At 33.3% G+C, this 21,110-nt stretch overlaps 1 protein-coding gene across 1 annotated transcript; it reads left to right on the top strand.

Annotated features, from left to right (window-relative positions):
- Positions 1 to 204: 204 nt before the first annotated feature.
- LOC120351145 (aldo-keto reductase family 1 member B1-like) lies at positions 205 to 20,737 on the top strand. The gene is made up of 5 exons (XM_039427336.1): positions 205 to 584; positions 11,965 to 12,132; positions 12,969 to 13,085; positions 19,313 to 19,507; positions 20,502 to 20,737. Exons 1-5 carry the CDS (start codon positions 510 to 512, stop codon positions 20,715 to 20,717), a joined length of 771 nt encoding a protein of 256 aa, XP_039283270.1. The 5' UTR covers positions 205 to 509; the 3' UTR covers positions 20,718 to 20,737.
- Positions 20,738 to 21,110: the final 373 nt, after the last annotated feature.

The raw sequence follows: 21,110 nt of genomic DNA, 5'->3' as shown, positions 1-21,110 counted from the left end.
ATAATTTCGGTGCTAAAAAGTAAAAAATATTGATTTAATACTGCAAATATCGATTAAAAACATCGATGGCAGGAAAGTATTGGTGGCCTTTCATCGATGTCAAAAATATCGGATATCGACCCCAAAAACATCGATATTTGCAAAACATCGATGTTCGATACCAAACACTAACTGTCAAGCTTTCAAGGACAATACGAATACAATGGAATCGGATCAATGAACAGTTTCCCCAATTGGTGTCGAGAGTCGAGATAGTAGCCCTATCACCTGATAGTATCATAGTATATCGTATCGTAGTAGATAAATAGCTTTAAATTGAATGCCACTTTGGTTTTGTACTTTTGTAGGTTTAGTTGTCAATTTGCTTTAGTAGAAGAACTGTGGTAACTTTTTCACCAATAATTTCATTGTGCCGGTATCCCATTTTATATTCAGCCAGTTTCACTTTACTTCTTCACTCCAATTATTAGAGGATATTCGTTTTATCTAAGTTATTTCAAGTGGTACAGATGGGCTCAAAAGTTCCTTTTGTTCAGTTCAACAACGGCAACCGGTTTCCAATTATCGGACTGGGCACTTGGAAGGTTAGAATTTGTATACTAATTTACTGGTGAACTTGAAATTTTATTCTAATGGTATTCTCACTTGTTAAAATAATATTCTTTTATTATCCTTTTTATAAAGTGTAGCTTATATGATTTTAACTAAATTTAAAGAGATGTTTATGCTACGGTACTTTTAATTTAATATTTTTGTTTATCAATCACACGCAGATGTTATGTCAACAACTTTGTATACCGTACTGTACCTTTTGGGTGTCATTCATAATCTTTGTATAATTATGTAAGATATCTGAAAAATGTGCGAGTATTTCAAATAAACCTATTTATGATTTGAAAAATGGTAAATTTGAATTCCTTTTAGCTTGTTCTCTAATAGCGTATTCCGTTAGGTCTACCGGTACCGTAGGTAGCCTACTTGATTTGATAGGTGAAAAATAAATTTGTAAGTTGTTATTGTTTTTTAACTTATATAAAAATGTTTTTAAAATCAAAAGGGTGCTAAGGAATTATTATATATACCATATAAAATATTATATTTAACTGAACATTTTAGCATAACCAACATAAGAACTTGTATCTCAAATTGGTAATGATTTCAGGTTTTGAAGAACCAAAATGTATGATTTGATATTTTGATGTTCTATCGATAATACCTACCTAAATATGTGAATACCTTATTATGGTATTAGCCTAATACATATTTTAATGTCAATAATACCTACACCAGATACCACAATAATTTATTATAGAATTGAGGAAACTAGAATAAATTATATCTGTAATCTCTATTGGTTTTTCCTCTAATAGTGTATTTATTACCATAGGCCTACTAGCTGGCCCGGTGAACCTCCTACCGCCAAAAAGTCAATGTATCTCATGTCATAGGTACTTGACTTTATTTGGTGAATCATGAAATCTGACAATCAATATTTTCATTTACATCTCAGCATTCATTGCCTGGACTAATTGTTTTCAAGGCAAAAATAGCACTGGACAATTTCACATCCAGTGCTTTTACGTGACTATCCCACTTAATATTTCTCTGCAGGTCAACACCAAGAAATCTAATCATCTCAGCAGAGCAACATTCCTCTCCTGTTTCTGAGTAAAGAGTATGTGCAAAACTTCCAGAGCCCCGAGTAGAAAATTTGAGATGAGGGGTTATCTTCAAATTCAGTTTTAAAAGATTACAGCTGAACCGATGACTAAGCTGCTCAAGAGCCTGCACCGATTTCCGCTGGACTTCATCATCATCTTTACCCTTCACAATCACAGTCGTATCATCTGCATAGAGAATGAGGTCAGATCCAATACTATGAGGCAGGTCATTAATAAAAATATTGAAAAGTACAGGACCTAAGATCGATCCCTGAGGAACCCCACATAGATTTATTTTCCATTCTGATCTCTCTACCCCGCCACCTCCGTTTGTCAGTCTGACTGCCTGAAATCTCCCAGAGAGATATGAATTGAAAAACCTGGCTGCTTTTCCCGTAAATCCATAAAATTCTAACTTCTTCAGCAACAATCCATGGTTGACCATGTCAAAGGCTCGGGAGAGGTCACAGAAGAGGCCAATGGCAGTCTGAGACCCATCCAGAGCCCTCAACACGCTCGTTAGCACATCAAAAATTGCGGACTTTGTTAAGAAACCCTTTCGAAAACCATACTGTTCTCATGATGTATGGAGTTACTTTCCAAAATTTAGTAATCTGATTAAAAGCAGCCATTTCAAAAATCTTAGTGAAAACAGTAAGCAGTGTAACAGGGCGATAATTTCCAACATCTTTTCTATCCTCTTTCTCATACAGTGGTTTGATAACTGCAAAATTGAGTTTTTCGGGAATTCGCCATTTAAAATATACAAGTTAATAGCATGCCTAATTAATAGCATGAGGTTCAACAATTATTGGGCATGCAGCATTTATTACTGAACTTGGAATATCATCCCACCCAGTTGATTTGGATATTTTTTAATCCCAGAATAATTGTTTAACCTCACTTTTGCTTAATTTCCTGAAACAAAACTGTCTTCCTTGACCTTGAGCATTTCACAAAAGATTTATACTTCCTCTCAATAGCGTTGGGCTAGAAACTTAATTATGAGACCGCAGAAAATGATTGTTGAAAAGTGTCGCTACATCCTTAGAATCAGAAATGACCTTGCCTCCCTCATTCAATGAAATATTCATGTTAGTGATTTTTTTGTAATCCTAGCTCATTTTTGACAACCGCCCTTGTACCAGCATTCAAATTGGAAGATTTGGTGATGAATTCCTCGTTATTCCGTTGTCTTACTACAGAGATAACCTTTCTAATAATTTTCTTATAAGCCTGAAAATACTCCAAGAAAGAAATGAAATGAAAAAATTCTTTATTAGGCGGACTCCTATAAGCTTTCTCTTCATATCACAAATGACGTTCTTATTCCCGTAGTCAAACTACTTTGCTCTATTGCTTTTTCAAATGAGATTTGTTCTTTTTAAGATGCTTAACAGGTAAAGCTGACAAGAAGGATGAATGAAATTATGGAAAGAAAGTATCAAATGCAGTTTCAGCAGATGAAGCAATAAAACAAGAATGCCATTTTTTGTTTCTTAATAATTTCAAAAAAGTTTCGATTAATGCTTGATTTATGACTAGTTTTTTTTAGTGGGTTCAAATTTTTGTCTGAGCTGGATTATCTGGGCTGAGTGATCGAACATTCCCAAGTCAACTGTACTACCATTGATACCATCCAACATTATATTAGTTATATATACCATTATCAATACAAGTGGATGTTTGTGATGTTATTCGGGAGGGCTCCTTCAAAATAAAGTCAAAATTATATAGTCCGAATTATGGAATATAATTCGGCGATTGTGGTAGTCATCCAAGAGATCCTCCCCCGTTCAACTCCCCCCCACCCGGAAAATGTTTGAAGTTTTCAACCGAGAACAGCATTTGAGAAATTTATTTTTTCAAATTAGATTTTTGGATTTGTTCATTCAAATTCCAAAATCGTGATGCTTATTTCCGCACCCTCAACATTTTCTCAAATACGGTACCACTTGAAAAATCCCGATCGCCCCTCCCCCCTTGTATCCGTCTCTGAATATAACGCTTAAAAAATTACGTTGACTTATTTTTTACCTCCAAAAATGTTTCCGCTTCACATTTACATTTACCGGTGCACTATGCTTCAGCGCGTTCAATCATATGCATTTATTTGAACCCTTTCAGTTACCTTCACCGCTCCATACTTTTAACCCTAATTGTGGGCCTCATTTAAGCCACCTCTTCAGTACGTTTCTTTTTATAGCCTATAGAATTGGAAATTGGAGGGAAGAGAATCCATCCCACCTATAACGGTGGACGGACAAAAGAAGTTGGCTTCAATTAGTAGTAGTAGGTAAAGCCTAAGTCATCACTGTGAACTTCTCTGGTTTGAAAGGAATTACTGCAAATTGCATCAATTCATGCCATACTAAATTCTTCAGGTACTAAGTTTCAACTAAACTTGTAAGAAGTAAGCACAGATGTTTTTAAACTACTGTATTTACATTGAACGAAAAAGACTAAGAAATTGTCAAAAAACCACTGATTCATTGATAATTAGAAAGACCGGTTTTGGTTATTACACCATTGTCAATCTCTGATAAACTAAAACTAAATACAAGAGCAGCAGAATTTTGCTGTCACAAATGGGTATGAAGAAAGTAAGGTGGACAGATTATTGAGTAAAATTAATAGAAAAATTTCAATCAATTCTAGCTTTGTAGGCTCAAACTGTGAGGAGAAGACTTGGATAACAATCCCATATTTAGGCCTTGTATCTGATAAAATAGGTAGGGAATTGAAGAGGAATGGATTTCATGTTGCTTTCAAGACCAAACCGATTTTAAATAGTCTATTTAGCTGGAGTAAAGACAAAATTGATATTTGGGATAAAAGCGGGGTGTACAAACTTAAATGTGATGATTGTAATGCTTGTTACGTGGGTCAGACTGGTAGAAGTTTCAAAAGTAGAATTAAAGAACACATCAGAGATTGGAATAAACAAAATGGGGAATCTAACTTGCAGAACATTTGATAACAAATAATCACAAGTTCACAGTTAAGGAGAATGTTGAGTTTCTGCATGTTAATAACAAAGGCAGATCTTTGAATATTCTAGAGGCTTTAGAAATAACAAGAGTAATTAAGGAAAATTCCCAGTATAGTTTAAATGACCAGATTAATTTCAACCAATACAACACTACGAATTTAGTTTTATCATAAAATTGTAAGCATACATTAGTCAATAGTTTTTCCATTTACATATTTGTTTTATTATCTTTCACACTTGTTTTCTTGGTTCTTATTTTGTACTCAAAGTAAATTTTATTATCATGGCGATTCTGTTGCTTAAGCCGCCATTTTGTCACACCGTTGAGGGGGAGGAGACTGTCTAGCTAGGCCAATGGCAGGCGTTCATGCCCTCAACCAAAGCAGTACTCGCCTACCACTATAAATTCTGCTGCTCTTGTATTTAGTTTTAGTTTATCAGAGATTGACAATGGTGTAAAAACCGAAACCGGTCTTTCTAATTATCAATGAATCAGTGGTTTTTTGACAATTTCTTAGTCTTTTTCATTCAATATGAATAATTACCACAATATCAACTTCTCAACTACACATAAAGTATACTGTATTTACAGTTGAGAATGAGAAGCTTTGCAGTGGTGGTGTATAATATATTTTGTCAAAACGACTTGCTTTAATAATGTGGTCCCATTGTTTATTTTTTCCTTTATAGTATTTGGTATCTTTTCACGGTGGGAATCATTCTCAACTAGTTATTAAATTATTATATAATCGTGTCGAGTAATAATTACTCATTATTAATGAATAATAAATCTGTCTACAATAAACTTTTACAACAATTTAACAATCCGTTTCCATATCCTAATTTCTTGAATCATCATTTCTTAACCAGAATGAAATATCAATAAAATTAGACTGGACAAGGAAAGCGAGTGAATAGCATTAAATAAATGCAGGTGAAGATGAAAGGACCCAAGATGATGGCAACCCGAGATTGGATAAGGTGGCACCACATGGGGGTGGCTTAAGCTCGGTCACGAATTTAGTTTGCAAAGAAAAACAAAACAACACTTTAAAATATATTTATTTTTAAGTTTTGCTTTATTTTATGTCAAATTAATATTGAGGAGTCATTTGTATTGTTTTGAATATAATTAGAGCTTTTATTTTAATATTATGAATTGAATCGATTTGTTATATGAAATTTTCTTTGTTATACTGGTATAAATAACATAATCTTGAGATTGAAAAGGAGAGATCAAAAGTGAACAAGATAACTCATTACAGCAACTCACTTGTGAAGTGAAGTAAGGCTGGTTTTGTTACTCAATTACTTTTTTATAACCGTGAGTCCTGGTACAAGGAAATTCATCGTTAACTGTCATTAAGAATTTTAAAATTTAGTTGAAGGGGAGGGGTAGTACACCCAAAAATAGAAAATCAAATACTTCAGTCAAAATAAAAAAATCAATATAATACCTTTCCAAGGCCTTCCTGACAAAAAACATACTTCGGCAGAAATCATCTGAAGAGGGTTATGCTCTATGAGAATCACCCGTTAGAAACATTTAATCATTTAATTCCATTATTTCTGGGTGGGGGGGGGGAATCCATAAGGATACGTCAAGGATCAAAACTTAAACACATACAACTTTTGACTGAATGGTTAGATCTCCTTGTACTACAGCTCATTCTTCTCAGCTCGTCACGGCGGTTCAAAATCATGCATCACTAGTCAAATTCGGTGGAAAAATAAAAGATTCCTTCTCGAGTGTACTTTAGCCCATATTTCCAGGCACAAAAAAAATGGCCAATTTCTTTATTCAAAACTGTTTATCTCGGTAACCCGAAATGATAAAAAATTGTACTTAGCCTCGATTTGAAGAACAGGTTATCCCCTTTTATGTGAAGTAAATGATTTATGTTAGAATGTATGCGTGAAGTATGATATGATTGTTTAAAAAATTCAGGAATTTGGCGATATTTTCCTCATTTTCACAGTCTCGACAGTTTTTCGATAATAAACATTGATGCAATATAGATTTAAGTTAATTAAGCTTATAGAACATGAAATTATCTTCTATTTCATACCAATCGCAAGTTTCTATCATGTATCATACTCGATTTAGAGACTCTTGAATAACAGTAAAATCACAAAAAAATGAAAATCATCATTTTTCAATTGGCTGTAACTTTTAAACGGTATTGAAATCAGAAAAATGATTAATAGTCGTAAAAAGAGGAAAAATTCTCTACAATTTAGACTACTTTTCGGATTTTTTACCTTAAGTGTTTCACAAGATACGTAACTTTGAATATGTAAATATAGGTCACTCAATTCATCAGTAGTCCAGTTGAAAAGTCACTTTTCAAAAACTAGTCCCAAAAACATTTTTCTCAACGGTTCTATATGTAATTTGGGGCGCTGAATTCGAATCTGAAATTGTTTGACATATTTTAGGGATTTTTTCAATTTTTTGTTTAATCTCAAAAACCTTATTTTTCGAGAAAGAGCATTCAGTAAAAATTGAAGATAATAAAATTTCCAATAAATTGAGTGGTCACGCAGGACTCTACCATTTTTGGTTCCGGAGCTACGAATTTTCAAGAAATTGATTTTTTCATAATAATTACATGTTAATCTACCACTTTTACCCTAATTAGTCCAGTCACTATATACATTGGTGCATGCAATTTATATTGTAGTACTGATTTTTTAATATATTATCTGGGTACATAGGAGAAGTCCAGAACCGATTTCTTCATGCAAAGTTTCCTTGTGCTAGATACAGGGTGGCCCAAAAACCTCGTATTTTCGGCTCATTTTCCAGTTTTCAGCTATTTCTGCCAAATCTCGTCATCGGACAGAAACATTTGCTCTCGCCTTTTTTTAGATTATGAAATTCTGAATAAAATGAGATCATTCGGAACTCTTTATCTCCAATGAGTACTGAGTTATGATTTTTCAAAAATGAGTGAAATTTGAAGAAAAAAATTAATTTTGATGAATTTTAGTTTTTGATCAACAATATCTTCCGATTGTTACCATTTAGATGTATAATTCAAAATCCCTCTGGGCGTATTTTTGTGCTCTACAATCTGAGATCAGGTAGAGCGCTCTATCTCATATAGATTTCCAGATACACTTGACAACAATGCTCCTTGTATTGTAAAAAACACCTAATTTTCAGCTTCAACCATCATCACCAACTACATTGTCCTCACATTGATATTTCGCACAATGACATAAGTTCATGATATTATGTTCTATAAGAATCACCCGTTAGATGCACTTCATTTCAGTATTTCGTAGTGGAGAGGCGCCCTTAAGGACATGTCAAGGATCAAAATTTCAAACACTTATAACTTTTGATACAGTGTTCAGATTCTTTTCGTCTCGTCAAGGCCGTCCAAATTCATGCATCATAAGTCAAATTCGGTCGAAAAATGGAAAATTTATTGTTGAGTGTACTTTAGCCCATATTCCAATACCCAAAAAATGGCCAATTTCTATATTCAAAGCTATGTATCTCGGTAACCCCTTATTATAAAAATCATCACTTGATCTTGAAATGTACAATAGAATTTTCTCTTTCATCTGCTGTAAACGATTCATGGAAAAATATGTTCGTAAAGTGAGTTTCGATTGTTGAAAAAAATCCGGAATCAGACTCGTTTCAGAAACTCGTGATCAACAGAAAAATCACGAAAAAATTGAAATCGCCATTTTTAAAATCTTCTGTAAATTTCGAATTGTATTGGAATCGAAAGTATTATTTATTGGAGTGGGTAGAGGGGGACAATTTCCACATTCTCACTCGATTTGGAAATTATATCAGAAGTATTTCACAAGACATGCAGCTTTGAATATAGAAATTGACCATTTTTTGTATATTGGAATATTGGCTTAAGCACACTCAACAATACATTTTCCATTTTTCGACCGAATTTAACTTATGATGCATGAATTTGGACCGCCTTGACAAGACGAGAAGAATAAAGTGTAGTACTATGAAATCTGAGCACTGTGTCAAAAGTTATAAGTGTTTGAAATTTTTATTCTTGAGGTGTCCTTAAGCGCGCCTCTCCACCGGGAAATACTGAAGTGAAGTGCATCTAACGGGTGATCCTCATAGAGCATAATCTCATGAACTTATGTCATTGTGCGAAATATCGATGTGAAGACTATGTAGTTGGTGATGATGGTTGAAGCTGAAAATTAGGTGTTTTTCACAATACAAGGAGCATTGTTGTCAGGTGTACCTGGAAATCTCTATAAGATAGAGCGCTCTACCTGATCTCAGATTGTAGAGCACAAAATACGCCCAGAGGGATTTTGAATTATACATCTAAATGGTAACAATCGGAAGATATTGTTGATCAAAAACTAAAATTCATCAAAATTGATTTTTTCTTCAAATTTCACTCATTTTTGAAAAATCATAACTCAGTACTCACTGGAGAAAGAGAGTTCCGAATGATCTCATTTTATAAACTAAAAAAAAGGCAAGAGAGCAAATTTTTTTTGCCACGAGATGTGGCAGTAATAGCTGAAAACTGGAAAATGAGCCGAAAATATGAGGTTTTTGGGGCACCTTGTATCTAGCACAAGAAAATTTTGCATGAAGAAATGGGTTCTGGACTTCTCTTATGTACCCAAATAATATATTAAAAAATCAGAACTACAATATAAATTTCAAGCACACCCCCTTTTTTATGACTATATTGACTGGACTATACAACTTTGAGTATTATCAAGTAATGTTGAGGAATTACATATAATGTATTTATACAAGTACAAACACAAACAAAAATAGTATCATTAATGGCCTGCAATTAGTAATATATTGTGTAGGGTAAAAGTGTTAGATTCCCATAATTTTGAAAAAAACAATTTTTCGAAAATTCGTAAATCATTCGAGATGAAATGGAAAAATTGATAAAAGTCAGAAATTTTGGGGTTTTGACACGCCCTCTGGTGTGTCAGCAAATTTCAGATTCGAATTCAGCGCCCCAAAATACTATAGAACCGTCGAGAAAAGTTCTTTCTGGGCTGTTTCCTGAAAAATGAACATTTGACTGGACTAAAGGTGGTGGGAGGGGGTTGGAGGGGTATTACCACCCCGATTACGTTATTTTTTCAAATACACATTTAATAGATGTTATTTGAACCTAGTAATATAATATAAGCCATAATATGATTTTTTTTTTGTTAGGAAGGCTTGAAAAGGTATTATAATGAAAAATTAGCATTTTGGCTGAAGGACATGATTTTCTATTTTTGGCTGTATTTCCACTACCCCACTACTAAATTTGAAAAATCCTAAGGAATCCGGTTCAGAATTAATTGTTCTTTCACGTGATGTGTGGTTTTTCATCATTACTAGAAAAAGATTCAAATTGTATAGGGTGAAAGTGGTGGGTTTGCATAATTTTGAAAAACCCTTGAAAAATACCCCTTTTTTGAAAATTTGTAGCTCTGGAACCAAAAATGGTAGAGTCCTGCGTGACCACTTAGTTTATTGGAGATTTTTTCTCTTTAATTTTGTCAAGAATGATTTTTCTTGAGAAACTCAAGGTTTTCGAGATTAAATGGAAAAATTGAAAAAAAGTCCGAAAATTTGGGGGTTTTGGGGTGAAGCCGCCCTCTGGAGTGTCAGCAGATTCCAGATTCGAATTCAGCGCCCCAAAATACTTGAAGAACCATCGAGAAAAATTCTTTCGGGGCTGTTTCCTGAAAAACGACTTTTTGACTAGACTATAATTATTATATTTTTTATTTTCAAAGAAACAACTCTTACGCTGATTCGGGGCTCACTCATATTACAAAACCTTTTTACAGTAAAATGTAATCCACTTATTTTTTATCTAATTTCAAGGATTCTGTGTTCAAATATCGAATTTGATAAATATTCTGATTAGTTATCAGGCCTATGCATTTTTTATAAAGTAGTAATCCATTTATTCCTTCATAAAGTTCTAGCAGTTTTTAGAACATGAATATATATTATAAGTCACTAAATAATTATTAAATAAACATCCTTGAAATGATAGAAATAATTCAAACGGTTGATTACGTCAACAAAAATCTATCATTCACATCCAACATGTGTCAATAATTGATCTAAATATTATTGCCTGTATAGTGAGTGATTATTGTAATCAAGGTTACATATTTGTTTCTGGGATATTGATGTTAGCTACCGTATTCCATTTTTTCTAGACGAATCAAAATGTACATCATTTCATTATACTTTCTTACTGCATTTGAACAAATGTCAATGTAAACTTTTCGACGAACTATTAATATTCTCTAAGATAATACTTTTATGCAATGGATTGCTTTTCTACTTACCGCAGTGTCCTCACTAATAAGGCTCAACTGATAACAAAATATAACATAGGTCAATTCTAATCTGATGAACTTTGGAAAACTCTCAATTTTTCTTTTTTTTGTGATTGACTATTGAGAGGATACTGCTATGAAACAATTTATAACTTATTTAAAAAAAAAAACTACCGAATGGAATGTGTAATGTATTATTAGCATCTTATGATTGGGTCATAATTACAGCCTACTAATTATTTCAATCTGAAAATTATGCAAACTGTTGCATAGTGATAAAACGGGTTCATATACCCGGTTATTAAAATGTATTCAATTATTGATTTTTTATTATTTCTTATTCATTTATGATACAAATGACACTGATGTAATAACATTGGTAGATAAAATAAAAAGGTAGTCCTTGTGCTATTTTTCTTCCAAATTTGATTAGATTTGATTATAATCTAGTTTTGATATTACTGGAGTTTCAACATTCTCTTACATCAATTTGCACTGGGCCTATTGGTTTTGACATTTTGATCTACCTACAGGTTAACATTTCAGAATATAGAAGTTTTGGGCAATGCACGTTTATTCATTCCTTTACAATGTATGGATTGTTAGTCTACTTGAAGAAAATAATTAAATAAATATTCATATAATGTTGTTATAACCCGTTTACTTTATAAATACCGTTATTTCATGCTTCGATGTTCACCAATCAACAATGGTACCGCTGTTTACAAGTGGTCGTTGGTAAAATAACTTGTATTCGGGATCTGAAGCGCTCGTTATATTATATTCAAGACACTCGCTTTCACTCGAACTAAGGTTCGAACTTGGGTAATGCCTAAAATACAACCGCTGTATAAACTATTATTAAATTATATTTACATATTCAATTTGATTGTAAATAATAGTGAAGACTGATTTGGGGGTAATGCCTGTAGTCTTTCTTGTTTTTGAAGTAAATGAATAAATTAAAATTTTTTTGTGGTATTTTAGTCGAAGCCAGGTGAAGTAGTGGCCGCCGTGAAGTGGGCGTTCGACGCCGGCTATAGGCACATCGACTGCGCTCATGTCTATCAAAATGAGAAAGAAGTGGGTGAAGCTATTGGAGACAAGCTGAAGGAAGGTGTTATCAAACGGGAGGACATATACGTCACCAGTAAGGTAACTTAATGGCATTTTATTAATAAATGTGGAGATACTTTAAAAAAACTACATGAACATGGTGTAAAAAATACAAACATAAAACAAGAAAAACAAAAACTGAAGTGCCTTTTGTCTGTCCACGTACCAAGTTGAAGTTGTGGCACTTCAGATCACTAGGATAAGCTTGGCGTACGATTCATCAATAATTAATACACTTTGTATCGATTTAGTTGATTCGTTTATTTATTCCGTCATAGCTTTCCCTTTCTTTTCCATTTGCTCCTATTTTCTTATGCAACTGAATAAGTTAGTGTTGGAACTTCATGCGAATAATTCATTATTTTTTTTAGAAACCTTCATGAAACTACGTTCACCTATTTTCTTTGTTGTTGATATTCATAGTAGCAGACACTTCAGAATAGTTGATTTTCCTTGAATTGATTATTTTGGATCAGTTGATACCAAGCGTTTCAGCTTTCTGTGATATACTTCAATTTTCGTATTTTGTTTCATATTTCATTTTGTTCTTCTTTGTGAATATTATCGTGAAATCACGTATATTCCAGTATGAATGTTAACTTAGTACATTGCAATTAATGATAATTGAGATTAAATTATTTACATTTGAACCTCTGTGCCACAAAGTTAATATTATTAAAAGCAAAAATTTCCTCTGTAGAGATGCATTTCTTGAATAGCGGTAGAAAACTAGTAAAATTAAAAGTTAAAAATTGTGTGACAAAATTGATTTATTTTGAGGTTGTATCGTATACCATTGATACTGTAAATCATTATAATGGATGATTTCGACTAAATTCGTTCAAAGTTTTCATTGAAATATTTCTGTTTCATAGTTGTGGAACACATATCATCGTCCAGACCTTGTCAAGCCAGCTTTGAGGCAAACCCTGAGTGATCTTGGTGTAGCTTACTTGGATCTCTACCTCATTCACTGGCCTCATGCTTTCAAGGTTAGTATAATATGAGAAATCATAACTATCAAATTATAAAATTCACCGTCAAAAAATCTCAAGTCAATAGCTCATAAGGCAATTTCCCTTACTTTATATCGGGTACACTTATTTAAAATATCACTGTTACTGTTGACTGGAAGAATGGAATAGATTAAACAATCTAGATAGACTTAACAATTTAGATCGTTTATTCTAGCCTGGAAGTCAAAGACTTCATAAACATACAACACATCGTAAACTTGAGCAAAATCAAAAACACTTCATAATGAAACTTGAGACAAACAAATACCGTACGGCAACAAGTTGAAACATCAAAATAACCAATAATTAAAACATGGGAATTTCAAATAAATACATACGAACTAGGTAGCCTATAATTAAATATTGATAGTGTATCCTGTCAGACAGTAGGGGTAGGTGGACAGCAAAAGATCTTCCATCAACCTGCTAAACTGTCTTACATCCCTGATTTTCTTCATCCATGGCTTCAAGATTCAAAATGAACTATGCATCTTTTTTAATTTCTATTAAACCTATTCATCAAACTATCGAGTGACTCATTCAATGATATTTCTATTTACTATTCAGAGTTTCTTCTAAAACAGATTTTCAACAGCTTTTCAAATTTCCTAATTTCAGTTTTACCAGCAAAAAATTTCTTGAGTTCTCAAATATCAGTGAACATACTATTACCTTCACAAAAATACTACTAAATGGATAAAAATAGTCTATTTTTTACAAAACAGTACGTCATAATGATCATTTCGGTTTTGGTATAAATATAATTTCAGACGTAGTTTCCAAACAATTTCAAATCATTTAAACTCTTCAATCAAAAAACTCTTCTGATGCAATCACTTTTTCCTTGTGTTGATAATGATAATGATGACGTTGGTAAAATCGTCAATCTATTTGTTAGTTCGAGTTGAATTTCTAGAACGTTCGTAAATATGATTGAGCGGAACAATCTATAGATCTATGGAATAACAAAACAAAACTTGTATTTATATAAACAAATATGTAATAATGATAGTGAGTAAAGTACTCTATTTGTATTGTTTATAATATAATATTTGAATTGGTTTTTATCTTGACGGTTTTTCAATTTGTGGCATGTTTATGAACGTTGATTACATGAATTGTTTTCCTCGTTGAAGTGGGTGATAGGGTATGATATTCCTGTAAAGTCGTTTGAACATACTTTAATGATGTTAATTACTTTTAGTTCGAGGGTTTTTGTCAACATATTCTACAAAAATTATTTACAGTTATAATCCACTTCTGAAGGTGTTTATTGTGGACTTGAATGTGAGTCAAAAGTCACTTTATAATGGCACACCTCTTACTCTGGAAGCGGCATTTTGATGAGCAAAACATGTGACTTGATTGATGGCCTCCCTTTTCCTATTACTAGCTCAATAGTTGTTATTGAAATCAATAGCGGCAGTGTGTTTACCACCCAACCTTTGTTTGCTGTCCTTGTCAAGCTTTATGACATGCTTTATTCAGTGAATATTGATCAAACAAGAATATTACAATAATAAGTGACGTGGAAAGGGATAATAATTTAAAAGTTCATAAAAGAGTTTTTTGGTAGCTGAATTGATGACAAGTATTATCTTTTAATAGTTCAATCCATATTTCATTCTACTGTTTACATACAATATCCAATGAACTATTTTTATTTTATTTTTTGCTGAGGGTGATCCCTCATGAGCTCTAGGCTTGTGCGTGGGTGATGAGGTGTATGATAATGAGAGATGAATGGACCTACAGTTTCAGTTGGGTTCTGAACCACCAGGAAACAATTTTACAACTCATGAATCATATTCAGAGGAGTTGGCTCAAGCGGTCACCCTTCCAACGGGAGTAGCAGGCGCATGATTCTTAACTAATCTAAGCGATAGCTTATCAGTGCGACCACTGAGTCAAACCGCTCCCTGGGGCTATAAAGTCTTCAATTTCAACTTTTGCAAGTTATATAGACTAGAAGTTTTATGATGCAAGAAACGCCTAGCTGATCAGTTTTTTCAATATAATAAAATTACAACAAGTTTGATATTTCAGTTTGATATGTATCTGGCATTATCTTAACAGAAACCTTTAACATGATCGGTAAATTAAAATTAAATTATTTTTTGCACTGTACGATCCATGAAAGTCCAGTCAAATGGTCGTTTTTCAGGAAACAGCCCCGAAAGAATTTTTCTCGACGGTTCTATATGTATTTTGGGGCGCTGAATTCGAATCTGAAATTTGCTGACACACCAGAGGGCGGCTTCACCACAAAAACCCCCAAAATTTTGGACTTTTTTCAGCTTTCTCATTTTATCTCGTAAACTTTGAGTTTCTCAAGAAAAATCATTCCCGACAAAATTAAAGAGAATAGAATTTCCAATAAACTCAGTGGTCGCGCAGGATTCTACCATCTTTGGTTCCGGAGCTACGAATTTTCAAAAAGGGTATTTTTTAAGGGGTTTTCAAAATTATGCAAACCTATCACTTCTACCTTATACAACTTGAATATTTTTCCAGTATAGATAAAAAACCACACATCACGTGGAAGAACAATTCATTATGAACAGGATTCCTTAGGAATTTTCGGATTAGTAGTGGGGGGAGGGGGAATACACCCAAAATAGAAAATCATGTATTACAGCCAAAATACAAATTTTTCATATTAATACCTTACAAGGCCTTCCTAACAAAAAATACATATTTCGGCTGAAATCATCTCACGAGGGTTATTTTCCATGAGAATAACCCGTTAGAAACATTTAATTTCAGTATTTCCCAGTGGGGGGGGGGGGAATTTTTGTACGTCATAAGGATATGTCAAGGATCAAAACTTTAAACACCTATAACTTTTGACAGAATGATCAGATCTCCTCCTACTACAGCTTTTCTTCTCAGCTCGTCAAGGCAAAATCATGCATCATAACTGGAATTTGATAGAAAAATAAAAAATCCTCTTTTAGTGTATTTTAGCCCCTATTTAAATACACAGAAAAATGGCCAATTTATATTATTCAAAACTGTGTATCTCGTAACCGAAATGATAAAAAATGATACTTGGTCTTGATTTCAAGAACAGAATCTCTCCTTTCATGTGAGGTAAATGAATTTTGTAAAGATATAATCGTGAGGTAAGATACGTTTGATTAAAAAAATCAAGAAATTTGCGATTTTTTCCTCATTTTTGCAGTCTTGACAGTTTTTCGATAATAACAGTCATCGAGTCATGCAAGATGGGTTAAAGGCAACGTAGCTTATAGAGCATGTAATTCTCTTCCATTTGAGACTAAGTTTCCATCATTTTAAATTTCTGCTCGTGAACTCTCCTAGAAATTTAGGTGAGTTTTTTGTGAAGTTTGTATTAATGAATCACATACTTCAAATTCTGAACCATAAAAAAGTCTTATCCGAAGGTAAAAAGTAAAAATGTCAAACGATTAGAGGTGAAGCTAAGAGAAAAGATAGCTTAGTTTTTGATGCTATATAGTGTGGCTTATGCTGTCTTTTCTGTATGGTTGAACCCAACTCAACTAATACGGATAATTCGTGGGTAGGAAGATTAAAGGTGGTATCTCCAAGTAGTAGCTGGTAAGTTGGTAGAATGTACATAGTATCTCCGCCAATTCAACATAAAAGCTCACACACATCCACTTCTTGTAGACCAGTGATATTTGAAAGATTACAGAACTGTAGGTTTCACATCTCTTTTTGGTTGCCTCTCATTATAATAATGACAAATCATCCAAGCTCATTTTTAACTTTGCTATAGACTAAAAATAAATTCTTAATAACTCTTGAAACAGTTTCATCACATCACCATCAACCCAGTGATGAATAAGTTCTCATAAATACCTGGGCGTTTTTCGATCTATCTCTCAAGAAGTAACTAAATACGTTTTTATTCTTCACACATGAATTAGATTTTGAGCGTGTACCAGTCATTAGCTATTACCGAAAATATTCAAAGATTCCTTCAATTACTTTCATACCTGTAATTGTTTACTTACAAAATATCATTCATGTGAACACGTGATGAGGTTAGCAGACTAAACCAAGGAGCAAAGGAGGCTAATGCTTTCATCAATCACAAATCTGTTTATAAGCGATTTCGAAATTCATCCAATTCAATGGTTCAAAATATTTGTATATTTGAATATATCCAGATAACAATATATCGATATAACGTTGATATATTTATATCAATATATGGAATGGAACATTCATTTATGGGACATGTGGAATATTATATGGTTTCATGATACTTTGATGAATTTGTTGTATATTGTATTTTGGTCGAAAACTGACCATTATTTTGAACTGTTGTCGACAGGAAGAAGCAGGACTTTTCCCGCAAGACAAGGATGGCAAGACTGTGTACAGTGACGTTGACTACGTCGACACATGGAAGGCACTGGAAGAGTGCGTCAACGAAGGTCTCACTCGCTCTATTGGTCTATCCAATTTCAATAGTCAGCAGATAGACAGATTCTGTCGGTGGCCGAGATCAAGCCAGTCGTCAATCAGGTAAATACTCAATCTATTTCTATATTTATTCATGTATTTGTATATATATTTTGTCATAATAATCTCACGAGGGTTATTTTCCATGAGAATAACCCGTTAGAAACATTTAATTTCAGTATTTCCCAGTGGGGGGGGGGGGGAATTTTTGTACGTCATAAGGATATGTCAAGGATCAAAACTTTAAACACCTATAACTTTTGACAGAATGATCAGATCTCCTCCTACTACAGCTTATTCTTCTCAGCTCGTCAAGGCAAAATCATGCATCATAACTGGAATTTGATAGAAAAATAAAAAAATCCTCTTTTAGTGTATTTTAGCCCCTATTTAAATACACAGAAAAATGGCCAATTTATATTATTCAAAACTGTGTATCTCGGTAACCCGAAATGATAAAAAATGATACTTGGTCTTGATTTCAAGAACAGAATCTCTCCTTTCATGTGAGGTAAATGAATTTTGTAAAGATATAATCGTGAGGTAAGATACGTTTGATTAAAAAAATCAAGAAATTTGCGATTTTTTCCTCATTTTTGCAGTCTTGACAGTTTTTCGATAATAAACAGTCATCGAGTCATGCAAGATGGGTTAAAGGCAACGTAGCTTATAGAGCATGTAATTCTCTTCCATTTGAGACTAAGTTTCCATCATTTTGAAATTTCTGCTCGTGAACTCTCCTAGAAATTTAGGTGAGTTTTTTGTGAAGTTTGTATTAATGAATCACATACTTCAAATTCTGAACCATAAAAAAGTCTTATCCGAAGGTAAAAAGTAAAAATGTCAAACGATTAGAGGTGAAGCTAAGAGAAAAGATAGCTTAGTTTTGATGCTATATAGTGTGGCTTATGCTGTCTTTTCTGTATGGTTGAACCCAACTCAACTAATACGGATAATTCGTGGGTAGGAAGATTAAAGGTGGTATCTCCAAGTAGTAGCTGGTAAGTTGGTAGAATGTACCTAGTATCTCCGCCAATTCAACATAAAAGCTCACACACATCACACTTGGAGACCAGTGATATTTGAAAGATTACAGAACTGTAGGTTTCACATCTCTTTTTTGGTTGCCTCTCATTATAATAATGACAAATCATCCAAGCTCATTTTTAACTTTGCTATAGACTAAAAATAAATTCTTAATAACTCTTGAAACAGTTTCATCACATCACCATCAACCCAGTGATGAATAAGTTCTCATAAATTACCTGGGCGTTTTTCGATCTATCTCTCAAGAAGTAACTAAATACGTTTTATTCTTCACACATGAATTAGATTTTGAGCGTGTACCAGTCATTAGCTATTAACCGAAAATATTCAAAGATTCCTTCAAATTACTTCATACCTGTAATTGTTTACTTACAAAAATATCATTCATGTGAACAACGTGATGAGGTTAGCAGACTAAACCAAGGAGCAAAGGAGGCTAATGCTTTCATCAATCACAAATCTGTTTATAAGCGATTTCGAAATTCATCCAATTCAATGGTTCCAAAATATTTGTATATTGAATATATTCCAGATAACAATATATCGATATAACGTTGATATATTTATATCAATATATGGAATGGAACATTCATTTATGGGACATGTGGAATATTATATGGTTTCATGATACTTTGATGAATTTGTTGTATATTGTATTTTGGTCGAAAACTGACCATTATCTTTGAACTGTTGTCGACCAGGAAGAAGCAGGACTTTTCCCGCAAGACAAGGATGGCAAGACTGTGTACAGTGACGTTGACTACGTCGACACATGGAAGGCACTGGAAGAGTGCGTCAACGAAGGTCTCACTCGCTCTATTGGTCTATCCAATTTCAATAGTCAGCAGATAGACAGGATTCTGTCGGTGGCCGAGATCAAGCCAGTCGTCAATCAGGTAAATACTCAATCTATTTCTATATTTATTTATGTATTTGTATATATATTTTGTCATAATAATCTCACATATCTATTACGATACTTCACTTGGCTGTATCTATAAACAATTTTTAAAAACTTTCTTAGCCAAGCAAGCTTTGGAAATCAATCAAGAACTCTAAACCAGAAAATCGTTCATATTAGTTCATTTTAATCCATTAGGCAACCATAGTTCAGATAAGCTTCTGTTATTGGTTTCTCAACAACTAAAGCGTGATTGGCTCAGAATATTAAGGTTCTTTTATCATATACTACTGATGATAATAATAATAATAATATCCATTATCATATACTGACGGCCAAGCCACACAAGCCGTTTTTCAGACGAGTCGGCACAGAACGACGACAGGAAGCTCTTCGATTGGCTGATTCGAGAGAAGCTTCAGCCCAATATACTACGTTTTTTATGGTAATTGAAAAAAATATTTTCTCACAAATATAATCATTTCAAGGAATTTTAAATTTTCAAAAGTTAATAATCAAGCCATATTGCCTATCAAAGCTCTAGTTTATTGGCGTGAAGCGTACAAACTTGTCTTGAAACAGTCTGTGATAAAGTTAATATTATTTGTCTTTTTTATATTTAGGAATATCAATATCCTATTGATATCAATTTTTCATATTTTAGGAATTATCAATATCAGGAATTCAGGTCTCAGTGGAGCTAATAATGATCAATCATTGGGTGCAAACAGTATGAACAAACAGCACTCAATCATTGTATTGCCTAAAATATTGTTGTAATATTTTAATTTGAAACATTCAATTCATTAAAATTCTCTACAAATGCCGCAACTCCATGCTGTTTGATTCAACTGTTCAGCAATAAATGTCTTTAAAAAACAATGTTACATTAAAATCTAGTCGATGTTATTGTAATGAAAATACTAATCATATTTGTGAATGTTAAGGGCAATAAATAAATTTTAATTGAAATTTGTTCTTTATTCTAGGTTGAGTGCCATCCTTACCTGAACCAGAAGAAGCTGAAGGAATTCTGCGAGTCGAAAGACATCCTGTTGACAGCCTACAGTCCATTGGGCTCCCCGGACAGGCCGTGGGCCAAGCCGGGTGACCCCCAGCTCATGGACGATCCCAAACTCAAGACACTTGCTGAAAAATACCAGAAAACCATCGCTCAGATTCTCATCAGATATCAAGTGAGTTGAAGTGAGACACCTTCATTTCCAAATTCAGAATTATATCGTGTATTCAATCGAAACATAAACTAGTTACTAATTCAGAAAACTACTAGTAGTTCTGTGAACAGTAGACCTCACGCAGTATTTTCATCCACAAGTACCTGATTGAAACTATAGACCTTATGGAATACAGCTTAGACTGGCTTCTCCACACACCTGTGTAATCACTACTTGTCATTTTTTGAATTTTTTCAAAATGTTTTATCATTAATTACAAATTATTTAAAATTTTAACGGCAGTAGCCCGTCAACGGCACGTTTGACGGGATTTTTGCATACCAAAAAAGTGCTGGAAATTCACTTCTACAGCCGAATTAGTCATAGAAGACTGCTTTTTCGAACATTTTTGGGAAACTTGAA

This window comes from Nilaparvata lugens, chromosome 4 (assembly GCF_014356525.2).
Source record: "Nilaparvata lugens isolate BPH chromosome 4, ASM1435652v1, whole genome shotgun sequence".
Taxonomy (NCBI): domain Eukaryota; kingdom Metazoa; phylum Arthropoda; class Insecta; order Hemiptera; family Delphacidae; genus Nilaparvata; species Nilaparvata lugens.
Note: the sequence above shows the minus strand (reverse complement) of the source record. Positions and strands in the feature narration are given on the sequence as shown.

What these genes read in the sequence shown, in the direction of transcription:
- LOC120351145 (XM_039427336.1), top strand. Translation starts at nt 510, where the DNA reads ATGGGCTCAAAAGTTCCTTTTGTTCAGTTCAACAACGGCAACCGGTTT. An exon ending in TCGGACTGGGCACTTGGAAG is followed by an intron (nt 585 to 11,964) that starts GTTAGAATTTGT and finishes GTGGTATTTTAG; the next exon opens with TCGAAGCCAGGTGAAGTAGT. An exon ending in ACTGGCCTCATGCTTTCAAG is followed by an intron (nt 13,086 to 19,312) that starts GTTAGTATAATA and finishes GTTGTCGACCAG; the next exon opens with GAAGAAGCAGGACTTTTCCC.